Consider the following 24,923-nt stretch of genomic DNA (forward strand, 5'->3'; position numbering starts at 1 on the left):
TGTGTTTTATATTTTATTAAAGGTTCATAACAATCCAGGTAAAGAGAATCATGATAATAAAATTTACTAATTTATTATTCTTTGATTTATTTATTGTTTCTTGAATTTGTGAATAAAAATTAGTTATTTTATCTTCATATCTAATAAAGATATTTTTCTTTTAAATTATATTATAAAAACAATTTTAATTTTCTTTTTATAACGAAATTATAATTTGCGACAACATTTATATTAAAGTGTTAATAAAATTTTCACCATAAAATAATTAATTTTTTTGTCTTAAATTTTATTATCAATTTAAAATGAAACTTCGCATCGCAATGCCAAGTATATGTACGAAACACAAAGCGCATGTCAAACAAATCAGATCTTTCGGCGTATCTCACTTAGTTACCGCAAGTTTGCATAAATGGCTTCCAATTCTGATCGACCAAAAAGAAGACGCTAAAGATGAATTCCAAAATATACGGAGTCGATCAAAATATTCGTACATCAACGATGTATAGGTAATCATGTGTAACGCTTCGGATTGGGATTAGCCTTGAAAAACACTTATTACTATAAATATATTTTTAGCCTGAGTCTAGAAATTAAATATTTTTTTTTTAATTCCATTTTCTTATACTTTAAATATATAAAATTGCTTAAAATAAAACAGACTTATATTCGTACTTTCAAGCAGAGAAAGAACATTTTATTTGTTATTATATTATACGAGAAATTATGGTAATATTTTAAAATGTGACATTATTGGACCAGCCGTCACGAAGAAACCGTAAAAGAAGAACAGTCGCCTTTTATATTTCCATCCTGTTCCCAAACCTTGGCTTATCTTCAGTGGTGGAAAGCGCAGAAGAAAAAGACAGTACGCAAACGTGTAAGATTCTACAAGGATCAACAAAAATACATAACTTTGCAATCTTCAAATATTCTGCAAAAATTGCATGTAAGTTACAGCTTCGAACTCTATGGTGTGGAACAAATTTCTCCCATATATAATCTTTATTGTAGAAACAGTTAATTTAAAAAAGTTTTTATTGTATGTTTTTGTCATAAGTGCTCTTAAAAATTAAGGTTTGTCATAAATAATATCAAAAATTTAATTAATTTATTATTTCTGGTAGAAATATTTTGCTGAAAGTATTATGAAATTGATGAAAAGTGAAAGAAAAGTTATTGAAAAATCACTGAATATGTACTTCAAACTAAATTATTAATTTTCTGTATGAAGAAATTTAATGTAAATACTGACATTGTGAAATATAAGGAAAGTTAAAATATACTGCTGCAAAATAATAAAAGAGTTTTAAAATATTAAATATTATGAAATTTATTGAATTAAATTGAAAATATTAAAATAATATTAAAATATTGATGAAATAATAATAAAACAGGGTCAATTGAGAGATATTTTTAACAAAATTTTATTATATTTTCAGTAAAATATTTCTATCAGGGATGAAAATCATATTAATCTTTTTCTGATTCTTTATATATGCATATGTATATATAAGATTTCAAAACCTTTGAATTTTCAAAACAGATTTTCTAGCTAAATAAAAAGCAACAATAAAATTACTTATTTTCATTATTTTTATTATAATATATTACATTATATATTATATATACATTATATATTATATATTATATATATATTATATTTGCATTATTATTCTTTACTAGGGATTTTATGTTATGTCAATGTAAATGATCAAGCAAATGCATTATGTTAGGTATTTACACTTAGATTTTAATTAATACAAAATTATATTTTCTCAAATATCCAATTAATCAGTAATATAATATTTAAAGAATTTAATTTTAAAAACTTATATATGTATAATGAGGTTTAACTACATATTTAATTTCATATTTCTTCTTTTATTGTTATTTATATACTTATTTGAAATATAAATATCATAAACCTACACAAAAAGTACATTGTAAAATTTTGCAAAAATTTTGGATAGGAAGGTGTTGAAATAAATAGAAAAAAATACAAGGATCCGGATAAAGTAATCACCATGACGGATGTGGATCCGCAGTACTTTATAGAATTATCTGGTAGACCCGTAGGAGAAAAGTTCTCATTGAAACGATACATTGAAAATATACGAGAGATACTGAAAATGAAACATCTCATTGGTCAAGAAAAGGATGATTACATCCATATCGATCAACAGTTCGAGCAAGAATCACGCCGACTGCGAAAGATCCAGGTATGAAAGATATAATAAAAAATTTTTTATTAATATTCCTATAAATGATATTTATTCAATAATGACATTTACACAAAATACATTTTATTTAAATATTAATAACGTCAATCATCTCAAATGGAAAAGTTTTTTTTTCATCAAACCATTAATTAAAGCGAATTTAATTAATAAATATAACTAATCAAAAGGGACATCACTTTTATATCACTATAATCAAATATCGAATTTTTTTAACGATTTAAATAAATTATTTACATTTAAATAAATAAAATTTAAATAAAGTATGTATTAATACGGTTTATATAAAATTTTAAATACTATTGATTTTATTAGCACAAGTGTTGTCAAAAAAAAGTAATTAATGACATTATAATATATATTATAATATATATATAATAATGATATTCCATACAACAATTTTTCTTATACATTTTCGCATATCAATCGTAGTCAACTACAATTATAAATTTAGATAATAATACTTTATATACGCGCGAGAAGCATTTTAGTGATACAATATAAATTAATCAAATAATATTTTGATATAAATTTATTCATTTTATCATTTCATGAAAGTATTATAGTGAACGATACATAAGCGGCTTCGAAGAATTCTTGTCAAAAGACCATGAAAAAAGTATGAATATGCTAGAAAAAGCGGAACAAGAGGTGAAGCTAACGGAAGTAATCAGTACTGAAAGAAACGAACTTTCCAAGCAATTCGGTCAACGCAGACTAGATGTTTATTTTTGGGAAGAAAATTGGAGAACAGCAAAAATGTGTCAAATTTTCCTTTACCGAGTATCACCTATTCCTTGGAAAATAAAGCATGACTGGCTTTCCCGATTGGATTCAGAAAAAACTATTGTCTCCATTGATGCTACAAATTTGTTTAGCAAATATAAAACACCGGATGAAGACGCCTCTTTGGAAGACCTAATAGGTGACTCCAAATAGTACATTTAGATTTTCTTTTTATCCTAAATGTAGGAAATAAAATTAAAGATTTTAAGACTTTTTTGTCCCATAGCCATTGTGTTAAGATACTGTAGCAAAAAATCGTATAAATCTTTTTCTCGCATTATCAAATTTAATTAATTTGCATGTCGTCATTTTTGCATGGCATTATTTCGATGGTATAGATTAGAAAAATGTGCTGAAAAAGTTCTGTGTTTTTAATTATTTGATTATATATATATCTAAAATTGACGTATTTATAAACATTAATATTCTGATAATTACAAAAAAAACAATTTAATAATTTTTTTGAGAATTATTATACATAAAAAAATTATTTATAGAATTATTTTTACTTTTAACATCATTTATTATAGTATGGTTGCAAGAAGTAAGCCTTTATACATATTTTCAATAATAATTTATTCGAAAAAATGTAAACTTATTTTTTTCCCATGTTAGAATTATTCGAGCAGGATGTTAGTGATGCTGGCCCCACTGAGCTTTATTTCGAAGATCCTTTCGATTTAATCCGCATTTTTCGAGCAATGGAAACGCAAAATTTGAACGCACTTATTCATCTGGAATCGCTCGCTGCACCAATGGCGGACATGGCTATGACTATCACTGCAACGGAAATACAGATCAAGCAGGAAATCGATGAGATCACTTCAACCATCGACGATCTAGAAGTATATGTCAATCCCAGTGAACTCTATCCTATACTGAAATGGCTAGTTTGTTTGAAAATGTAGAGAGTGAGAAAGAAAAAACTGCCATCTCCCTCTTCTTCTAATCTTGTACTATGCGAATTAAAAAACATTAGCTTATTCAAATGTGTAGTAATAACCGTAGACCTAAAGTATGGACTACACTATCCCTATTTTAGCCGTAGATGAAACTGACTCCACAAAAAGAGCGAGATAGCAAGTGGCCGCAAATTACCTCTCTATCTATTATATGTTTTGATGTTGACTAAAAGAAGACAGATATTAGCCGCAAATTTGTGCTGTTCTTTTTCCACACTGAGACTCACTTTTGAATTGCATTGCGCAGTCCATATACTTTAGGTCTATGGTAATATACAATCAGCTAATAACTATAATATTAACAAAATTATAAAATAAAATAGAAGGAGATTAACAATCTAACAATATTGTGCAATAAAGAATTGTATCAACTATAAACATAATGATTTAGAAAGTAGAAAAGATCATAGAAAATCATTGGCCAATCAGAATTTGCTAAACAAAAAGAGAGATGGCCGTTTTTTTCTCTCGCTCTTTAGATTTTCAAAGGACTAGCCATTCCAGTATAGGATTGAGTTCACTGGTCAATCCAAATTCAATTCGTATAAATTATTCTCATTTAAAAATATATGTTAAACTTTATATAATTTCCTTAAATACTGTATCGTTTTCAAAAATAATGTTAAAAAGTCTTTAAAATCTATTAATTCTTTTCAATTTGTTGCAACAATTAACTTTTCATCATTGACGATTAGTTTTACGAGTCGAAGTATTTAATAGAATTCCATTAGCAAAGCGGAGGCTAGAGCTGCAAACCTTGAAGAACATGCCAATTATCTTCTCCGAAATGTTTTTCGAAATCTTGTCTGCTCTGAAGAAGTGCTTTATCTTCGTGTTTTCGTGGAAGACACTTATGAGAGTTGTGTGGGCCCAAACGATGCAAATCTCGATAGCTTCTCAATGATGAAATGGATCGAAAGAATACACGAAGATTATAATCGTCAGTTGGACAATTTACCTCGTGAAATTGTCCAAGCTTGCGAAAAGGAAGGATTCAGACAAGAAACAAAAACTATAAAGGAGGCGGAAGATGCAGCGAAAAAGGTAGAATTCAAATTTAAAATTATATATTTTACCCCCGATAAAAATACAAAACTTTGCAAATATCTTAAATAATAATGATTGCATTAATTGCACAAAATATTTTATTTAATTATTCTATATACAGAGTATTCTTAATGTTTACCTTGTGTTACTAAATTGCATCAATGACAATGTTGTAGTCAGTGGGGGGGGGGGACTATAGGAACTCCCCCCCCTCAAGATTTTGAGTCTGACTTTTCTTGGGAAATTTATTTTTATTATTTAATTTTTATTATTTAATTTAATATATCTTTGATATATAAACGAGACTACCGTTTATTTCTTATTGAAAAGTATCTCTTTAGGCAAAGAAATTATTACACATAGCCTTCTTTCAGTTCAAATTTGACATATAAACAAAGAATTAAATAATAAAAATAAATTTCCCAATATCAAAGATATATAAACGAGACTGCCGATAGAAATATTTTTTAGCCTACCCCAATCGATCAATGATATGAATTTGAAAAGAAAAAAAGAGAGAAAAATATTAATTAAAAAATCATGTAAAACAATTGAACTTTTATACAAGAACTTATTATACTTAAATACAAGAATTTGTATAACATAATAGACAATATTATTATGGCAATGTATAACAATTTTTTAAAATATCTCTAATTTCACTGAAATATAGATAACTTTAAGAACATCCTGTACATAACTAATATAATGATTTTGATTATAATTTGTATATCTACTTAGTTTCAACTAATGCATCGATTATTGGATGCGCTGAACCGCATCATGGAACCACCTACAAAAAAGAAGCGACCATTAAGTCGACGTTCGATGCCTATCGCGGTAAAGACGAAGCCGTTGTTGCTTCTGCCGAAACCGACGGACGAAGAAATCCAATATCTCACCTTTTTCACCGACTACTGCAAGCACAACGACTTTGTCACATATCGTTCCAAATTGCCAGATGATTTCGATTTAACATTTTAAAGCAAATGTAGCAACATCGAAGTAAATGCAACGAGGTCAAATAATATACTTTTGAATCAAGAATAAAAGCACATCCAGGAAAAGAAAAAAAAAATAAAAATATTATCATTGAAAACGTAACCAAATTAGCATAATAAAACACAAGAGACAGACTTTTTAATACACAAAATCAAGTTAAATACTTAAAATTCATATTTTTTACAAACATTATTTTATATTAAAATATAATAAAAGCGATACAAATGTTACATTTTAAAAGATACCAGATATGAATTTACAATGAGCAGTTACGTATTTCTTCTTTAAAACGACTGTGTTTTCTTCACACCAACTGATCATTCTGGATATAAAAGTATTAAGGTAAAATTATCAAAAACTGAATGTTTTATAAGATACTTACTTTTTATATGCCAAAATACTGTAACATTCGAACTTCATAATTCGAAAACTCCAAATACTTAATAACTCCAAAAAATACTTTATTATAGTGTTTCGGAAAGCTCTCATCGAAGTAAGCTGTAAGAAAAAGCAATGAAAAATCCCCTTTTTTCCCCCTCTCCTGTTCCATTTAAGAAATTGAAAGTGATCCAGGTGACTTTCAAACGACTAAAATCAAACCAATGACACCATCTTATAATTATGTATATAAAATTTTGATAGAAATATCCTGATATAAAGCGTAATTTTTTACTATAATTAATTTTGAATAAAAAAGAGCTTAAAAAAAGTTTTTTAAAATTTTGAAATACTATAAATTTAAATAAAAAAGATAGTATGTTTACAATTAAAATTTTCTTATTGTTAGTTTTCGTTCAATTCAAATTCGTAAATATGATTAACATCGCCTTTTTACATCTTTAATATATATAATATAGAAATACAAAAGTAGAGAAAAGGAATTTTGTAAAAAATATATAACGATTATTCAACAAGGAACATAATTCGATTGATTGCAAACACACATTAATTTATTAGATTTTTAGATTAATTTTATATATAGAAGAAAATTAAATTAATAAAATTGCACTTTATTGTATCTTGTAATAATAATCGTGTTTCCTTAATAACAAATACATTTATACATTTATACATTTATGTTCATAACCAAAGCTTTACAAATAGATATGAACTTTAAGAAATAAGCAGTCGATTCTTTGCATATGTAAGTAGAACATATTTTGCCGTATTGTTTCATATTCGAAAAATATATGAGAGCAATTATATTGTAGTAATAATAATATATATAACGATAGTAGCATGTACTAAAATGCTAGATAATTTAAGACGTTATATGACCACAGATTTTCTACATTGACCAACTTCGTTGTTTGTGTTAATATGCATCTTAAATTTGTGCCATCATAAAATTATAATTTTTCCAATTTATTTACAAATTTTTACTTACATTTATATACCACTTTCATATGAATTTTTCCTTTACCACAATAATAAAATTTTCTGTCGACTAGCATTGTCACACATTTATATTTATGATTATTTTAATCATATGTATTGTTGCATATACAAAATAAATTTAACTTAACGTAAGTTAATCCACTGAATTCCATATCACTCTATTACCAAAACAAATTCCTATCATCATATAGTAAAATATAAATATACTATTTGTAAATTCACTTGTAAATAGTGCCGAAAGCACTATTAAATATTAAGTGATAAATTAATATTTTTTTATCGATTTGACATAAAAAAGTTTATCGATATCTCAAACTATTTCAATTGAAAAACCGTTTCTTCATTTTTTGTTCATCTCTGATTACTTGAGCAATTAACTGAATACACTTGCAGCTATAATATATTGGTTAACATATTTCAGTTAAAATTCCATTGTACATATTTAAATAACAATTCTTTCAACTTTTAATAAAAAATTCATTATATGCAACAATTTAATACAGAAAGAGGAACAATAGTCATTAAAATCCTTCGTTCTCATTTTTTTTTATATATCAATGCAGCTCTACAGCTGATATATATTTATATGTACAAACATACATACACACATACACACACATACAAAAGCTCAACGCAAACTTTACATCAGTTTAACAGAGCATTAGTTTCAATGCGAACAAAAATCAAAAAAGATTATTGACACCATTCGCTTCTTTCAAGTCACTGTGTTGTTTCTCCCTCACAATTGGGAAAGAAAGATGAAGTGGAAGTTGTGGAAAGTGTTGCTAGAGGAGAAACTGTCGGCGATTGACAATATCAGAAGACGCATGTGCAGTCTTCCGACGCCCTGGCCTACCTGGCTCGTTTCCGATTTAGTTTAGCCAGCTTGCGTCGCTTTATAATCAATTGATATAATGTGTCTAAGCCCTCGTGGAGTCCTTCGCCTGTAATAGCGCATGCTGGTTGTACACGAATACAAGAACTACCAGGCATTCCAGTTAGTTCCAATACTCCCAAATGCTTTTCCAGTTCGCCGACTTCTTTCGCGCCTAGATTATAAACAACAGCTTATTAACAAAATGAAGTAAAATAATCAAGCTAGAATTACATCTACTATATATCCTATTATTTACTTACTAATTATATTATATAAAAATTCTTTCTTCAAACTATTTATATAATATAGATAGATATATATAGATAGATAAAACTACATTCTAAACTACATTCCAAAACAAAAACGAAATTAATGTTAATCAAATTTAGTAAATTAATAAAAAGTTAAAAGAAAAAGAAATAAAGAGAGAAGAAGAAAACAAAAGAAGCAAAATGAAAATAAAAAAGGGAGGAGGAAAGAGGGACAGATAGAAAAGAAAAAGAAGAGAAATAAGAAGCAAAACAAGAAAAATAAAAAAAAATAAAATTAAAAAATAAGAAAAAAAGAAAAAAAAAGAACAAGAGAAAAATGAGGAAGAAGAGAGTAAGAAATAAGAAACTAATAGAGAAAAGATGGCAAAAAAGTAAAGAAAAAAAGGAAGAAAAAAAGAAAGAGATACAGAAAACAAGATAAAGGAAACGAAACATAAAAAAGAATAAAGAGATAAAAGAGAAATAAAAAAGGAAAAACAAGGATATTTTATATTATAGATAAGTGTGTAAATGAGTAAGTGAGTGAGTAAAAAAATAAATGAGTGAGTAATAAAAAGAAGAAAAAGAAGAAGGAAAAGAAAAGAGAAAAGAGAGAGAAAGGGAAATAGAGGAGAAAATCAGGGAAGGATGAAAAGGACCACAACCATATGGTCGAAACGTCATGTGAATAAATTGAATAATTTTGGCTAGTCAGGTCGTTTTAATTAACCCGTTGTTTATATCTTTATTATAGTGTTGTACTATGAAAAATAAGCGACTCTTATAGAGCCAATATATTGGCTTCCCGTCCGGTACGGTAACAAAAATAGAAAAATTCCACAGAACTATTATAAAATTATAATTATCAAAGAGTTCATCTTTTATCTTAGTTTCGAATGAAAAAAATAGCCAAAAAATATATATTCACTAAAATATATATGAGTATATCATCAACAGATGTAACCTGCAAAAACTTAAGTTTTTAAATAAAATTTGAATTTGAATTACTAAAAAGACTCTTATGTAAAATATTTAAAGTGAAAATAGTTCAAAGTCAAAATATTGGTTTCCCGTCCTCTAAAGGTTAAAGATACTCTAGACAATATAATAAATTGAATAATAAACCCTTATATATATATATATGAAAGTGAGATTATAAATCTGTATTATTATGCCTAACTTTGTCACCAAAATAAGCAAATAATGTCATTACCTGATATAAAATATTCACATAACTTTAGACTTAGTCACTCCACTTGTGTGAAAATGGAAAGCAAATATTGCTTTCTTTTTCTAATTTTGGTCCGCGAACATAAATATACACAGTCTATATTTTCTACGTCTATGGTTTATAAAATATTGATTATATACCAGGTAAATCCTGTTTGTTGGCAAGAATTAAAATCGGCACACTCGCATTATCCGGACTCCTCGCTGTTCTAGTAAGTTCCATTTTTGCCTCTTCGAGCCTTTCGGTGTCGCAGGAGTCAACAACGAAAATGATACCATCTGTGCATCTCGTATATGACTTCCATAACGGTCGTAACTTTTCCTGTCCACCGACGTCCCATACAAGGAAATTAACACCTACATTCAAAAACATTAAATGATTTTCAGCATGCAAAAAATCGCATTCTATCTTAACGAGAGATTTCAAAGTAAGGAGATTAAATTTTTTAAATGGAAACCCCTGACAAAGGTGACATCACTTGATTATAACTCTCGAAAAGAGAAATTCATCGATGAAACAGAAAAAGAAAACATCTTATGACGTTAAAGGTCTATCTATGATCTATGTATATTATACGACCATAAATGTTTAAAATTTGACTTCTCCCTCCCTTCTCGAAATCTCATTGAGATTTTCTCACGTTGAAAATCGTCTCAAAGCAACACCAGTGAAATAGGTTTCTTTATTTTTTGTCTGAGTCCAATTTCGCAGTATCAGTGTGACTTGATCAAACTGAAATCGATATCTTTCAGAGGCGACTTTCAAAATTTGTTGCAGTCGTAATGTTGAAAATAGATCCTTAAAAATTATAATGACATATAATTTATGTAGAGCAAAAAATAAGTATATAAGTACTTAATCAGACGCAATCAATTTAAAATGAAGAAGCAAATGTAAGAAGAAGAAATGTACTTATATATAATTTCAGTTGTTATATTTATTTTAATTGCATATGTGATGCAAATGATAAAATTGAAATTGTACATAACGAGAAAATAATGCAAAAAAAAGGAAATTTAATTTAATTCAAGTAATAAAAAATGCGAGAAAAAGAGTAAAAATATACTTAAGGAAATACCGAAGTATCGATCGAATTCTAACTTAACAAAACAATATATTTATTTAATATAAAAGTTGCAATTTATATATATAATATCTATGATAAATATATACATAAAATAAAATAGGTTCTCCCCTCTCAGAATTGCATGAAAGAATATTTGTGAACTTTTAGAAATGAGCTTAGAAGCCTAGAAAAAAAGTATTTCTTTGAAAACAAATGTTGTGCAGCACAACATTTGTTTTCAAAGAAATACTTTTTTTCTAGGCTTCTAAGCTCATTTCTAAAAGTTCACAAATATTCTTTCATGCAATTCTGAGAGGGGAGAACCTATTTTATTTTATGTATATATTTATCATAGATATTATATATATAAATTGCAACTTTTATATTAAATAAATATATTGTTTTGTTAAGTTAGAATTCGATCGGTACTTCGGTATCCCCTTAAGACTACTTTAATTTATTAAATTTTGTAAATAAATAATTAACCCTTGTAGGTCACACTTTTTTTATCCTGTTCCTAATTACATATGAATCAGAATGTCTTGTTGCACTTTTAGCTATCTCAGAGTGCCTGAAAAAATCTACAAAAATTTATATATATTCATCGACATATGTAGAAAATGATCATGTATAACACAAGTTAAAAAATAAATTTGAAACATTTTTTTATTGATTAAGGCTCTTAGAATATTTTGTTAAAATATAGATAGGTCAAAATGACTCATATGTGACCATTAAGGAAAAAAAAGAGACACAATTAAGGTAAACGTACCTTTAGCTTTTCCGATGCCGCCGCGAATTCTCTCGCAGTTAAAACCGATGGTCGGCACAGTATTAAGATACTGATCAAATTTAAGTCTGTACAGGGCGGTTGTTTTTCCGGCACTGTCGAGACCAAGCATGGCCACGTGGAACGGAGTTCCTGTGGGAAGTGCCTCGAGAAGACCGCCACTCGTGCCACTCCTACCCATGCCAGCGCCCATCCCTCTTTCTTCCCTTATCTTGTTCTCAGTTTTTCTCGCAAATTTTCTGTCAGAACTCTCTATTTCTTACTGTCGCTCTTTTCCTTTCTTCTACTTCCTCCTCGTATTGATCCTATCTAGCATCTAGATCTCGCTCCGCGAGCGAAATCTCTTTCTTCTCCAAACTCAACCTTTGATGCCTGTAAAAGGATTCGCCGAAGTTGCGAAGTTGTCCACTACCGCGTTGTCTGAAAAGTAAGCGCATCCCATCGTTAACGTTCCTGAACCGGTTTCGTGCGAGATACACAGGTGCGACCTAAAGTATCTTTTCTAATAAGTAGGACCCGAGATTTGGATCGGGGTCAATGTTACTTTCGATATTGAACGAATCATGTTAAATTTCGTTTCATTCGCATTTCTCGTGATCGCTTATCCCTCTGCCGAACGGACACGCCGAGTCACTCATGACCATCTTAAGAAATTTTACAAAAAACGTGCCGTAATATAAATATAAATATATATGCATATATAGATTTATGTATGCATTCATGTACAAAAATATATCAATAAGTTTTATTTTTAACATATGTTATATGATTTAATTGATACGTACAAATAATATTTTGAGAAAATACTTAAGAACACTATGTATAATATATAAAAATTAATTAAAATTTATTATAAAATTTTAATCTGAGATGTGCATACATTTTGTTAAGTGTCAAAATTGACATAGCTTCTGCCGTTCACTGTTTGAAAGTTAATTTAAAAGCAACGTATATAACAATTTTAATAGCAAACTAGATTAATAGAATTTATACAAATTATTTATAATATATTTGTAATTCAATATTTAGTGATTTCGAAAACATCCGAAACTAATCTCATTACAATTCTTTAGTTTAAGACTTCTGGTTATGACTTCAAAAGCAAGAAATAATTTCTTGCGAAATATATCACACAAAATAAATAAGTTTTTTCAAACGTTACCACTCATAGATTACATAGATTAATAAAATACGTCAAAATTGTAAAATAAAATGTATTTTGCAAGAAAAAAAATTTATGTGATTTCTCGCTTCCGTCATAATTCAATATGGCTTCATTGAAGATATAGTAGATAAAAAAAGAAAGATAATAATCGAGAGCTGAAAATATTTCTCTTTCTATTCGCGTTTGTGTAATGACATTATAACAGAATTGAAATTTGATATATTCAAATAATCAAACATTCAAATGTTCTAGCTATTTCCATTTTCTTTCATTAAAGAAAGCTGAAGCTTCCAGTTATGTCTTCGCTCTCTTCCTATTTTCTTAAGCTACGTCATCAACGTTCAGTTTGTAGTACATAGAGTGTCTCGTTTTAATCTATCACCCCTTTTATCTTCATAGGAGACGGTTGAAATGACATAAGAAATATGTTCAAATCAAAGTTGTTTGGTTCGAAAGAGGGAAAAAGATGGGATATTAATTTGACTGTGGGTGTTAAGATCATATGAAGATCAATCTAGTTTTTTTAATGGAATTTAATTCACCTCAATTTTTTTATATCAATCAATTCTTTGCGTAAATGTTCGGCGTAAAAAATTATAAAAGTAAGATGGTTAAAAATTGAATATTTATGAGATATATTTTATACTTTAATTTGATATAATAATATCTTGTAAAATATTTTTCAATTATCTTACCTCAATACTTTTATGCATAAAATAATGAGAGGAATTAATTAGTGTACAAAGTTGTTTTTAAGAAAAAAAAATAAACTTACAACAAGCACACTACTTATTTTTTTGACGAATCTGCCTTACAAATCAAACTTATTATATATTTACATCGCTTAAATCGAATCAAAAACCTGAACAATATTATATCATTGTTTCACAGAAAGTGGACTGCGCAATAAAAGAAATCAAGTCGGTTCTTTTCGAAATAAGGTTCAACGAACGGGAATAATTGGGAAAAGCTCCATTTGCCTACAATTTCAATTACCTACAGTTTCGTTGACCTACATCGTTTTGTCAATAACTTCGACGATAATCCAGATTGTCTGTCAGCATTATCGCACACGTATGTAATAATTTAATATACAAATGTACATTTGCGTATATACATTAAACATATGAACACAAAATTAAATATTGTACACATAACATTATTCCGCACATATGATTTTATTGCATACATGTATCTTATATACGTAATAAAAGTTAGATTTAAACATTCCTTAATAAATAAAAAAATAAGAATCGATAGAGGTTTATAATTACATAATACAATTTTATATATAAATTACAATATTATATTCATGAAAAATAAAATTCATCTCACATCGCTTTTTGTTTAGTGTAAAAAATCTATAATTATTTACTATGTGTATATATATATATGATATATGTGATAATCAAAACTATCACCAAATGTAGACAGACGATGCTGTTAACAATAGGGATTGTAGGCAAACAAAGCTTTCTCGAATAAGTCTTTTTGCTTGCTCTGTGAATTAGTTTTTGACTATCATTTTCTTTATTTGGATTATTAAGAAAACATTCTCTAATTTCTGCTCCCTTTTTCTTCTCTTTCGCACATACGCACATCCTCATAGTAATAGCAATAGCAACAACAATATATACGCACCTTGCATTGCTATAGTTGTTCTCCCTTCTGTTTTCTTTGTATATAATCTCGTCCCAAAAAATGTAATTCAAGAAACTTCTATTATCAATCCTAAACAGAATACAGAATATTTATAAAATTTACAATATTATATAAGGTATTTAAAAAATAAGTACGTTTACAATTGTATAATATAAAGATATATGTATATTTGAATAGTTGCGTGCAATATTGATAATGCATGTGCCCAAAATATTTGAGCTACGTAACTAAAATTTCTACATTTTTAAGCAAAAAAGACATTAATCTAACAAAAATATAAAATATAAAATTAGACAAAAAATAAAATTAAAAAATATAACATTTTAATATGTTGGTAAATACAAATATGTATACATCGGTATAAGATGTATTTTATACATATATTCTTATCTTTGATATATCATTATTAATCTATATTAGAAAACTACAAATCGCATTCTTTATTTCCTTTCATTGTGTAATAAGTAAATAAATTAAAATAAAAAAAAAATAATCAAAAATAAAATGAAGTAAATAAACTATTACTACTATTACTATTATTATCATATTTGAAGTTATTCTTTCACGTAAGTAAATTTCAGAAAACAAAAAAATCACATATTGGATACATATATGCAGGATGTGCTATTTTAAATGCCTCAAGCAAATATCTCGAAAAATATAGAAGATATGGAACAACGTTTCGGACAAAAGTTGTTTGGCTCAAAGAGGAAAAAAGATAGAGCTATTAGTTTGACTTCGAATGTACATGCCAAGGTCATTAAATTTGTTTGTTAAATGGAACTATCTTTTTTCCTTCAAACAACTTTTATTTGAAATTTTTTTCCGTATCTTTCATATTTTTCGAGATATTTGCCTGGGGTCTTTGACTATACTATATAACCATATATGGATTGCTAACGCAAACTTCAGGTCTGTTATCAACATTAAGCGCTTGCAGCGTTATAAAATACCAACGAGAAAACGGCGAACTAAAATAAGTATGTAGAAATGTTATAAAATGTGAAAAATAAAAGATAAAAAATATAATAAATATCATACATATCTAATAAATTTTTCAAAATTTAAATTATCATTACTATTTCTACAATTAATATGACATCATGATTTGAATCTCTTAAGCTTTTAGTATTTGATAGTGGCGCTGAAAATCAATCAATGTTGAATACAAAACCTCTCGCTCTAATGGGAAAAGTGGGAGTACTAGCAGTCCATATTTGTATAATCAAAGCCTGGGAAATTTAAAATAGGACATCCTGCATATATATATATATATATATATATATATATATATATAAAATGTACCTAATATGTAATATTTTTGTTCTGAAATTTATTGAAGACTAACTTCAAATTAGGCTCTCTGTAGACATCACATATACATATGAACACATAAACACATGCACACTTGTTATATAAATTTGCTAAGAAAATAATAGTAGTACAAAATATATTATTTTCAAACTTGCTTTTTCAATATAATTTACTTTTAAATATTAATATAATTTTGTGTACTTATTTGAAAATCGCGCTTTTATAATATAGCTAAAAATACCGGGCAGCCAACTCTAATGATCTTGACTTTGACATATGTTGTCAAAGTCATCACCTGAGTAACGTTCGAAAGCTTTTAACTGTCGCTCGTTGTTAATTTATTAATAAAAGAATTTCCAAGAATTATGTATATAATTTCAGACACTATGTACATTTTATAAAATGTATTCTTAGCAAAGTTACTTATGTATAGTAAATCAAACGCGTAAACTGGGTAGAACCCCTCCCCTGCACCTTCTTGAAAAAACTAACCTAATCTAACCCAACCTTTTTCTGAGAAGTAAAGCAAAAGTATTCCTCACCCGCTTCTATGTAAGCTTATGTGGAATTATACTCATCGATTTTATTATTATACGTGGTCCACATGTGTTTTCAACTTTAATCAAAAAATCAAACAAAAACTTATATGAAATCATACAATAAACGTCGTTTCGCATTAAAAGCATGAAAATGTATAAAGTACTCGAAAATTACTGTATAATTTGTGAAACTTTTCTTGTTTATATCTTTTTAATAAACCATGACCAACGGCTAAAATTGTTGAGTGGTTACTCAAGAAGGAGATCTTGACAATATATGTTAACGTCAAAGTAAGGCTAAGTAGGGCTAAGTCCCCTTTTCGGTAGAGTTTTATTATTATTAATAAGAATTTCTTAAATAATAATTTTTCTTCTGTTTTACGATAACGTTAGTGTTTTTCAAATAATCGACAATCATAATGCATAATTTAGAGACAAGCACGCAAATATTTAGAGACAAGCACGAGCGCCGAACATATTTTAATACACGTGAAAATTCATAGGCAATTCTCAAGGCAATTTCTGTGCCTGTGTACGTGATGTAAAAAGATAAGAAAACAGCATAATGAAAGAATTATCTTCCAACAATGTTTTCAATATAATTCCCTCGCTTTATAATGACGAAATGTGATGTTTCTCTAACAATATAAGATATTCTCACAGAATGATCTTATATACTGAGTCCTATATATATATATATATATATATATATATATATATATATATATGTATACTCTAAATATCCTCGAATATTATAACATATGTGAAATATGTTTATAAGATATGATTAATTCATTAATTTAAGAAAATTTGTGATTTATATTAAACTTACAAGTTTTTGATTTTACTACTCTGTTATATTTTATATATATATATATATATATATATATATATGTGCGTACATAGTATTTTACATATATATTACTTTACAAAAACATTTTAAATTAAATTAGAGTTCTCTATCGATTTTAAAAATAGTTCCGTTTAAAGCACCGAAAATATGTAATATTAATAATAATAATATAATTATATACAGGGTGTCCGGTAAAGATTAAATCAACGTTCGTGAGCAGGTGAAAACGCATTAAAACTCTGTTATATTATATATATATATATATATATATATATATATATATATATGTGTGTACATAGTATTTTACATATATATTACTTTACAAAAACATTTTAAATTAAATTAGAGTTCTCTATCGATTTTAAAAATAGTTCCGTTTAAAGCACCGAAAATATGTAATATTAATAATAATAATATAATTATATACAGGGTGTCCAGTAAAGATTAAATCAACGTTCGTGAGCAGGTGAGGACGCATTAAACTGAACATGAAAGTCCTTTACCATTTTGCGATTTTCGCAATAATTATTGAGAAATTAATTAAAAAATATCGACCAATTTGTGTGAGTATTAGCACGTGGCGAGAAAAGCCAGCCCGCTGTCACACGCATAAGTAATCCTGTAACAGTGGGCTGTCTCTTTTCGCTGTGCTCCTAGCAACCGCGTTACAGCGGGTGTCTTTTCGCAGAGTGCTAATATATTGGCGCGAATTGCTCGATATTTTTAAATTAATTTCTCAATAATTATTGCGAAAATCACAAAATGGTAAAGGACTTTTCTGTTCAATTTAATGCGATCTATCTGCTCACAAGCGTTGATTCAATCTTTACCGGATACTCTATATACATTATTAATATTATATTACAATAATATTAATAATATTGTATATTTACAATAACATTCACCATTATGTGAAGCAATAAAATAATGCTTGATTATAATATGAGCGCATTCAATGAAAAGAACGATTCTGACATATTTTTGTAGATCATATGTAGGCAAAGTTTTTGAGAAAGCATAATAGTGCGACATCAATATTAATTATTTGAAAACAAACATGATTGAAGCAAGAGTTATAAATAGAGAAAATTCAGACAACCATTATAATGAATCAAATGGCTTTATGACAAAATTATTTGAGAGAATTATGAGACATAATAAAGGATCAAAATCATACACATTGAGACAGATCTGACCCTAGCTAAAAAATCGGCCTTACTGACCCTTTTCCTTTTGATTAAGTTAAGAAAATAAAATTTAGTGTACATTTTGCACTAGCAAAAATACTTATTTTTATCTATTTAATCCTCCTGTATCATTATAAGAACATGAAACTATACATGATAATGTATTTTATTTTTTTACTTGAAACTATTGATTTTACGAAAAAAATATAAAAAATTAAAAAGTTTTTAAAGGAGTCAAGCTTTCTAACGAATATATTTAGATTACCATATACCGACCTGTTAAAAAATTCTCATAAAAAATTGAATGGGAATTGCTACTTTCATTCTTTTGAAAGGATGAGAAAAATAATAAGTAATCTTTGTTTATAAAATCTCCCTTAATTTTTGACAAAGAATCATCTCTTAAAATTTTTCGCATTTATTTAGAATCACTCTGTATATAATATTAAGTTAACATCCTCAACTTTAATATTAATTTCCTGCTAATTAGTAAAAACAATAAGTTTAAGACTAGAGTAATAAATTAACGTAACAGATTAACTGTGTAATATATTTGAATTTGATTCTCTGGTAGTAGGAATGTTACGACAGAAATATTTGTCGAAGTACTGATACTTTCTCATAAGCAGAATAAAGTGTCGAAAAAATCTTGGTATTTTGCAAGTGATATTGAAATAAACGAGACAGCAATATCAATCTTCTTCTATAAGATTGTTGTATAAAAAGAGACCGATATTTATAAACGTCAATACATCTTATTTATAACAGTATATCAAATTTGAGATACCTCGGATTGTGCAAACCATCGGTTTAATATGTAATATCATTTATAGGGTTCAAAAAAGAAAAAAAACGCTAACAAAATGCATACGAGTCCTACGCTTTTAACGATTTTGAGATGTTCACATCGAGATTATCGATGCGAAACACGATGTTGGTGTTGGCTGGCTCGATGGTATATGTATTATCGACTCATAGAAATGCGCGTGCGCTGCCTCGGTCTTATATTTTTCTATTGTACATATATACTATTTTATATTCACATATGATCTCATTTATATTAGTACTTTCTTGTAATATTCATTTCAGAAACGCGCAAATCCTAAACAGAAAGAGAGAGAGAGGGAGGAGAGAGAGGGGGAGAAAGGGAGAGAAAGGGAGAGAGAAGGGAAGAGGGAGAAAAGGAGGGGGAGAAAGAGAGAGGGGGGAAGAAGAGAGGAAAGAGGGAGAAAGGGGGGAGAGGGAGAGGGAAATAGGGGGAGGAAGGAAAATATGGAGGGAGGAGAGGCGGAGAAAAGGGAGAGAGGAAGAGAGGGGGCAGAAAAGGGGGAGAGAGGAGGGTGGAGGTGAAGGGGAGAGGGGAGGGGTGGAGGTGAAGGGGAGGCAGAGAGAGAGAGAGGAGGGAGGGAGGGGAGAGAGAGAGAGAGAGAGAGAGAGAGAGAGAGAGAGAGAGAGAGAGAGAGAATTCTCACACCATCATACATTCATAAATAAATTCTTAACAAATTAGCCTAACAGTTTCGAAACACGTTTTTCACTTTTTAATAATATGAAGGCTTAACAAAGAAAGTGTGCAGATTCAAAATACTTTTTATGTAAATAAACAGTTAATAATATTAAAAATCCCAATATTAATAATAAGTAGTAATAATAATTTTTTTAAAACAGATTCAAGATAAACTTCTTCACCATGTTTTAACAATCAATTTATTGACGACAGAAGAGGGACATTTAACGATAATTGAGATCATCTCCCTATATTATACAGAATTTCAATAAATTACATAAAAAGTAAAAATCTGAATTTGCAACTAACAGTTACACATTTTTATTTTAACATAATTATGTGTTTTCTTTACACCAATTGATTCGTCTCATTATTCTGTGCATAAAAGTATTAGAGTAAGATAATTAAAAAATGAATATTTTACGAGATATCTTGTATTTTATGTCAAAATACTGCAACTTTGAAGCCTTATAACTCAAAAAATACTTAATGAAAAATATTTTGTCATAAGTGTTTTGGAAAGCTCTCGAGATAAGCTACAAGAATATGTAAAAATATATAGGGTGTTCTATTTAAAAAACTTGAAGTGACCTTCAAATGACTTTTCAAGGTCAAAACCAATGGTACCATCTTATGGACCCCTCGAAACCATACAACTTTTGTCTGAAACATTTTTCTCGCTCGGGCTTGGTTTTCGAGATATTCGACTGGATGGATTAAAATGGTCCACCCTGTATGTGCGTGTGCGTGTGCGTGTGCGTGTGTGTGTGTGTGTGTGTGTGTGTGTGTGTGTGTGTGTGTGTGTGTGTGTGTGTGTGTATTTTGTGTGATTTGTATATTTATTATTTATATTATTTTACATGTTTAAATTTATTCATAGTCCGATCTTATATTTAAAAACGTCCTAAGTACAGTTTTAATATAATGTAAACCAATCACTACTAAAACACTACTGCACATCATACATTTTCTCGAAAGTTTTCGTTAAAAACTTTTTAACCGATTTTACAAGTTATTATAAATAATTGATCTATAATAAAACAAATAAATTAATTAATAACGAAAAATAAATGCAACAAAAGTTTAAATATCTCAGCAATTACTATCTTTCAAAATAACCCATCATGTCATATCTTAGAGCTTCTTTGTAGATGATTTGTCTCTCTTCAGAATATGCGATAAAATTAGAGACAGAATATTATTCATATACAATATATGAAGTTGAATTAAATTAGATTTTTTTCCATGCTAATACAACATTCTCATATTCTATATAAATTGGTAAAATGTACTGAAATTTTGAACTTTTTGATTCATGGAGCAATTATAAATCTTTGTCATAAAATGTGCTGAAAATGTAGATGCAGATATATATAGGAAGATTATGTTAAACCAAGTCCAAGTTAACCAAGCAAATACAAACAAATATCAATAAACATGAAAACATTAATGTTTTTATTAATTTTTCTAATCTTTTATAAAATATATAAAATATTTTTTATAAAATTTTTAATTAAATAATACCGATATCTACTGACTCTATTGACATTTATTGATGTTCGTGATCATTCATATTTCTTCATTTGATTTGATTTTGTATCTTTATTACAATAATGAAAAGGAAAAGATATATTCTATCAATCATCCTATTCTACCATATACGATCGAATGCAAATGATTAAAAAAATTAATAATAAGTTAATAATAAAAAAATAAAAATTAATTACAAAAAATTAATTAATTTTGACATATTATATAAATAACATAATGTAAATAATATATTTATAAATGTATGAGATATATAATATAATATGCATAATATATATGTATATTTAAATAATATATACTTCTATATATATTGTATTTTCAAATTATTGTTTATATATAATATATATTTGACATAATATAAATAATAAACAATTGAATATATAATTTTAATATTATTTTGTGACATTTGCAAAAAAATTTATAAAATTTTTCATTTTTTATATTGTAATTCAAAATAACTGCAATAAAAGAACAAAAATCTTAAAAGATATTTTAATCAAATCTCCCCTAAAGCTTTCTTTATAATATATATATATATATATATATATATATATATACACATATGTACATATATGTACACACATACACACATATTTGTCATGAAAATATTTAAGTTTTTCTTATTTCTCTGAAGTCCAATAATATTATCTTAATAGAAAAATAAGACCAACTCGATTACTTACAAATTATTTTATAAATTGATACTTAAACAAGAAATATTCTTACATTAAAAGTATTTATTTCATAAATTTCTTTTAAATATTCTGCAAGTGATGATATTAATAGAAATAAAATTTTTTTGAAATTTCGAGTATAAAAAATGGATTAATATTTCACAATTATATACCAAGAGTTTTATTTTTATCACTTATGATATTTTATGTCTTTGACGTCTCGATATCTCACATATGATGTTTTCACTTGCATGCATGATTATAGGAAATCAATTATTTCCACATGAGAAGCCTCCTATGTGCTTTTTTCCTCTTAATTTGAAGGAAACATATATTAAAAAAAAAGAACAAATATTTACATTTATTAAGTTCTGAAATGGATTATCAGGCATAAAGTGAAAAAATGAGTAACATTGCAAAATTACAAACTGTCAATTACATACATTATTATATAACAAATATTACAATATAAAAGCATGATGTACTGTTATACATAGCTATAAAGAATTATAAATAAATCCTATCATGCATTATAAAGAAAACTGCATCATGAAAAATTTATTTTATGTTTCACAGACTAAAACTGGTTTCTTCAGAGTAAAAGGAATTAAATCGATAAATCATAAAATTAAAATGCATATAACTTAATACATAAAGATATTAGAAACTCCAATTGAAAATAATTGATAAACAAAGGTCAATATAAATTTCAGGTGTATCAAAGTACAAATGTTTCATAACTATATTGAGTTTTGTTGAGATGTTTATTCTATAAGGAAAGAGAAAGAGAGAGACAGAAAGAAGAGTTCTTATTAATTATAGAACGATTATAAATAATCACTTGTAAATTGATATATATACTGTTATCAAAATGTTATTAAAAATATTTATAAATTTAAATGATTTATTATATATATATCTATCTATCTTAGATTATGTATTTATATGTTTTTACTTCCAGATTTTCATTATGTATTTTTTTATATCCTCCAATATATTTGATTTTGTTATAATTTAAATCATTAACGTGTACTGTGTACACTACTTAATTATTATTGTTATAACTATATTTAATTTAAAGTACTCATCGAACCTTATTTTTATTATGTTTATTTTTTCTCTGCTTTTAACAATGTATTAAATCACCATATTATTTATATTATACGTTAACCGCTCATTTATTGCCTTTTACCATGGCTTCCTTATTAAATGATTTAGTTCCTTTAGAACTTTTTATTAAGATTGTAAGAAGAAATAATAAATGTTTATTATTTAATGTCTTTATTACAAATGTACTAATAGATAAATATATTATTTATCTACTTAATTTTATTTCACAGCTATACATATACATGAAATGAGATTCCTTTAATCTTATCTTCATCATTATATTTATTAACTCGTATAACTGTACAAAGATCACTGTGATCTTTTTTGAAAGCAGAATATACTCTTTATATATTTCTATTCTCTTCTCATATAGATGGAATGTAAAAAAAAAATTATCGACTTTTAAAGAAGTAATTTTTTTTGTACTATATATGGTACGAGACACTTTATTGTCAAGTAAATTTTTTTCTCTTTAACGCGTATCTAAAACAGTCTGAAATCTATTGCAATACACACATATATTATACTCCTCCATGACCAGATCAACGTCACGTAACCCAAAAATTGACGGGGCGCGTCGTTGCAACGGGGGTTATATCGCCCGACATTATCGGACCCTCGCCAACGTTCGGCTTCAGAAAATTAATCCGAATTTATAACATATATACACACATACACACATAAGCGTATTTATAAATTAATACCAAAAAAATACAAAAAAAATACAAATTAGCATAAAAAGCACTGACCCACTTTCCATATGCAATTGCAGAAAGAAGATATGTATATTATCAGTGAAATATATATTCACTTAAATAGAGAAAGATAAAACAGGTAATGGCAACACTACCGAACAGTAGTCCGAATAATTTTCAAGACGAACGGACGCACTGCGAGCAACAATTCGCGCAAACGAAAAGATGAGATACAATAGCTTGTTGATTTGCCACACGCCGGCAGCACCGATCTTCCATTTCCACCAATTTCCACTACTGCGAGAACTTTTATACCACAGTGTAAGCACAAGTATACACAGTGATAACACTTGATTGTTCTTGGTAGACCGAGTTTCTACCGCGCATGCGCGTTGGTTGTCCGACCGAACATATGGCTGCACCTATCACCTGTGTTTGACAGGAGACCACAGACTTCTATATATAACTAGACCGCTAACTCCGGCAAAATACATAACACCGAAAACACAGTTTGTGCCGAAAAGTATGTATGTGTGTAACGCTGAAGTTGTCGACGGACACCATTTCTGCCGGTACCCGTACAAAACTTTTGCCGGAGTTAGCGGTCTAGTTATATATAGAATATAGTTATAGACAAAAAATCCTCTCATGTTACAACCGTGAAAGGGAATTATGCCCCCACTCTCAAATTTTTGTCATAGGATCAGAGGTTTAAGGCATGAAGTATATACTACTTCATGATTTAAGGGGAAGATTCCGGACCGAAAATGTCGTAGGATAAGAGGTCCGACTGTAATTTTATTGCAATTTTCTCTATATTAGTCAAAGTATATATATACTTTACTATATATGTACTATATATACAATACTATATACTATATACTATATTACATATATGAACTCTTCGACTATATATATTAGCTTAGTTTACACCGAGCACTTGATACGCGTACTAAGTACTATACTAGGCAATCATGACCAGTCTTCTAAAGAATGGAATGGCTATGATTGGCTAGTAGTAT

General features: G+C 27.8%; 2 protein-coding genes across 4 annotated transcripts; one reads left to right on the forward strand and one right to left on the reverse strand.

The window, feature by feature from the left end:
- The first annotated feature begins 410 nt into the window (after positions 1-410).
- On the forward strand, positions 411-6,432 carry LOC140675653 (cilia- and flagella-associated protein 100-like). Its single transcript, XM_072910260.1, has 7 exons — positions 411-506; positions 760-946; positions 1,971-2,219; positions 2,796-3,162; positions 3,639-3,868; positions 4,706-5,029; positions 5,774-6,432. Exons 1-7 carry the CDS (start codon positions 451-453, stop codon positions 6,014-6,016), a joined length of 1,656 nt encoding a protein of 551 aa, XP_072766361.1. The 5' UTR covers positions 411-450; the 3' UTR covers positions 6,017-6,432.
- Positions 6,433-7,020: 588 nt separating this feature from the next.
- Positions 7,021-24,201, reverse strand: LOC140675645 (ADP-ribosylation factor-like protein 4C). Of its 3 annotated transcripts, none has more exons than XM_072910243.1 (5): positions 24,057-24,201; positions 14,454-14,543; positions 11,630-12,067; positions 9,932-10,147; positions 7,021-8,481 (listed from the first exon to the last, which is right to left on the reverse strand). In XM_072910243.1, the coding sequence occupies exons 3-5, from the start codon at positions 11,838-11,840 to the stop codon at positions 8,285-8,287; spliced, it is 624 nt and encodes a 207-aa protein (XP_072766344.1). In that variant the 5' UTR covers positions 11,841-12,067; positions 14,454-14,543; positions 24,057-24,201; the 3' UTR covers positions 7,021-8,284. The 3 variants fall into 3 exon arrangements, with proteins under 3 accessions (XP_072766344.1, XP_072766343.1, XP_072766345.1); XM_072910242.1 differs by having other exon boundaries at positions 23,956-24,194; XM_072910244.1 differs by lacking the exon at positions 14,454-14,543 and having other exon boundaries at positions 23,956-24,194.
- Positions 24,202-24,923: the final 722 nt, after the last annotated feature.

The sequence above is a fragment of the Anoplolepis gracilipes genome, unplaced genomic scaffold (assembly GCF_047496725.1).
Source record: "Anoplolepis gracilipes unplaced genomic scaffold, ASM4749672v1 Contig20, whole genome shotgun sequence".
Taxonomy (NCBI): domain Eukaryota; kingdom Metazoa; phylum Arthropoda; class Insecta; order Hymenoptera; family Formicidae; genus Anoplolepis; species Anoplolepis gracilipes.

What these genes read in the sequence shown, in the direction of transcription:
- LOC140675653 (XM_072910260.1), top strand. Translation starts at nt 451, where the DNA reads ATGAATTCCAAAATATACGGAGTCGATCAAAATATTCGTACATCAACG. An exon ending in CGTACATCAACGATGTATAG is followed by an intron (nt 507 to 759) that starts GTAATCATGTGT and finishes TTATTGGACCAG; the next exon opens with CCGTCACGAAGAAACCGTAA. An exon ending in CGGAAGATGCAGCGAAAAAG is followed by an intron (nt 5,030 to 5,773) that starts GTAGAATTCAAA and finishes ATATCTACTTAG; the next exon opens with TTTCAACTAATGCATCGATT.
- LOC140675645 (XM_072910243.1), bottom strand. Translation starts at nt 11,840, where the DNA reads ATGGGCGCTGGCATGGGTAGGAGTGGCACGAGTGGCGGTCTTCTCGAG. An exon ending in CGGCATCGGAAAAGCTAAAG is followed by an intron (nt 10,148 to 11,629) that starts GTACGTTTACCT and finishes TTTTGAATGTAG; the next exon opens with GTGTTAATTTCCTTGTATGG. An exon ending in CAACAAACAGGATTTACCTG is followed by an intron (nt 8,482 to 9,931) that starts GTATATAATCAA and finishes TTTATAATCTAG; the next exon opens with GCGCGAAAGAAGTCGGCGAA.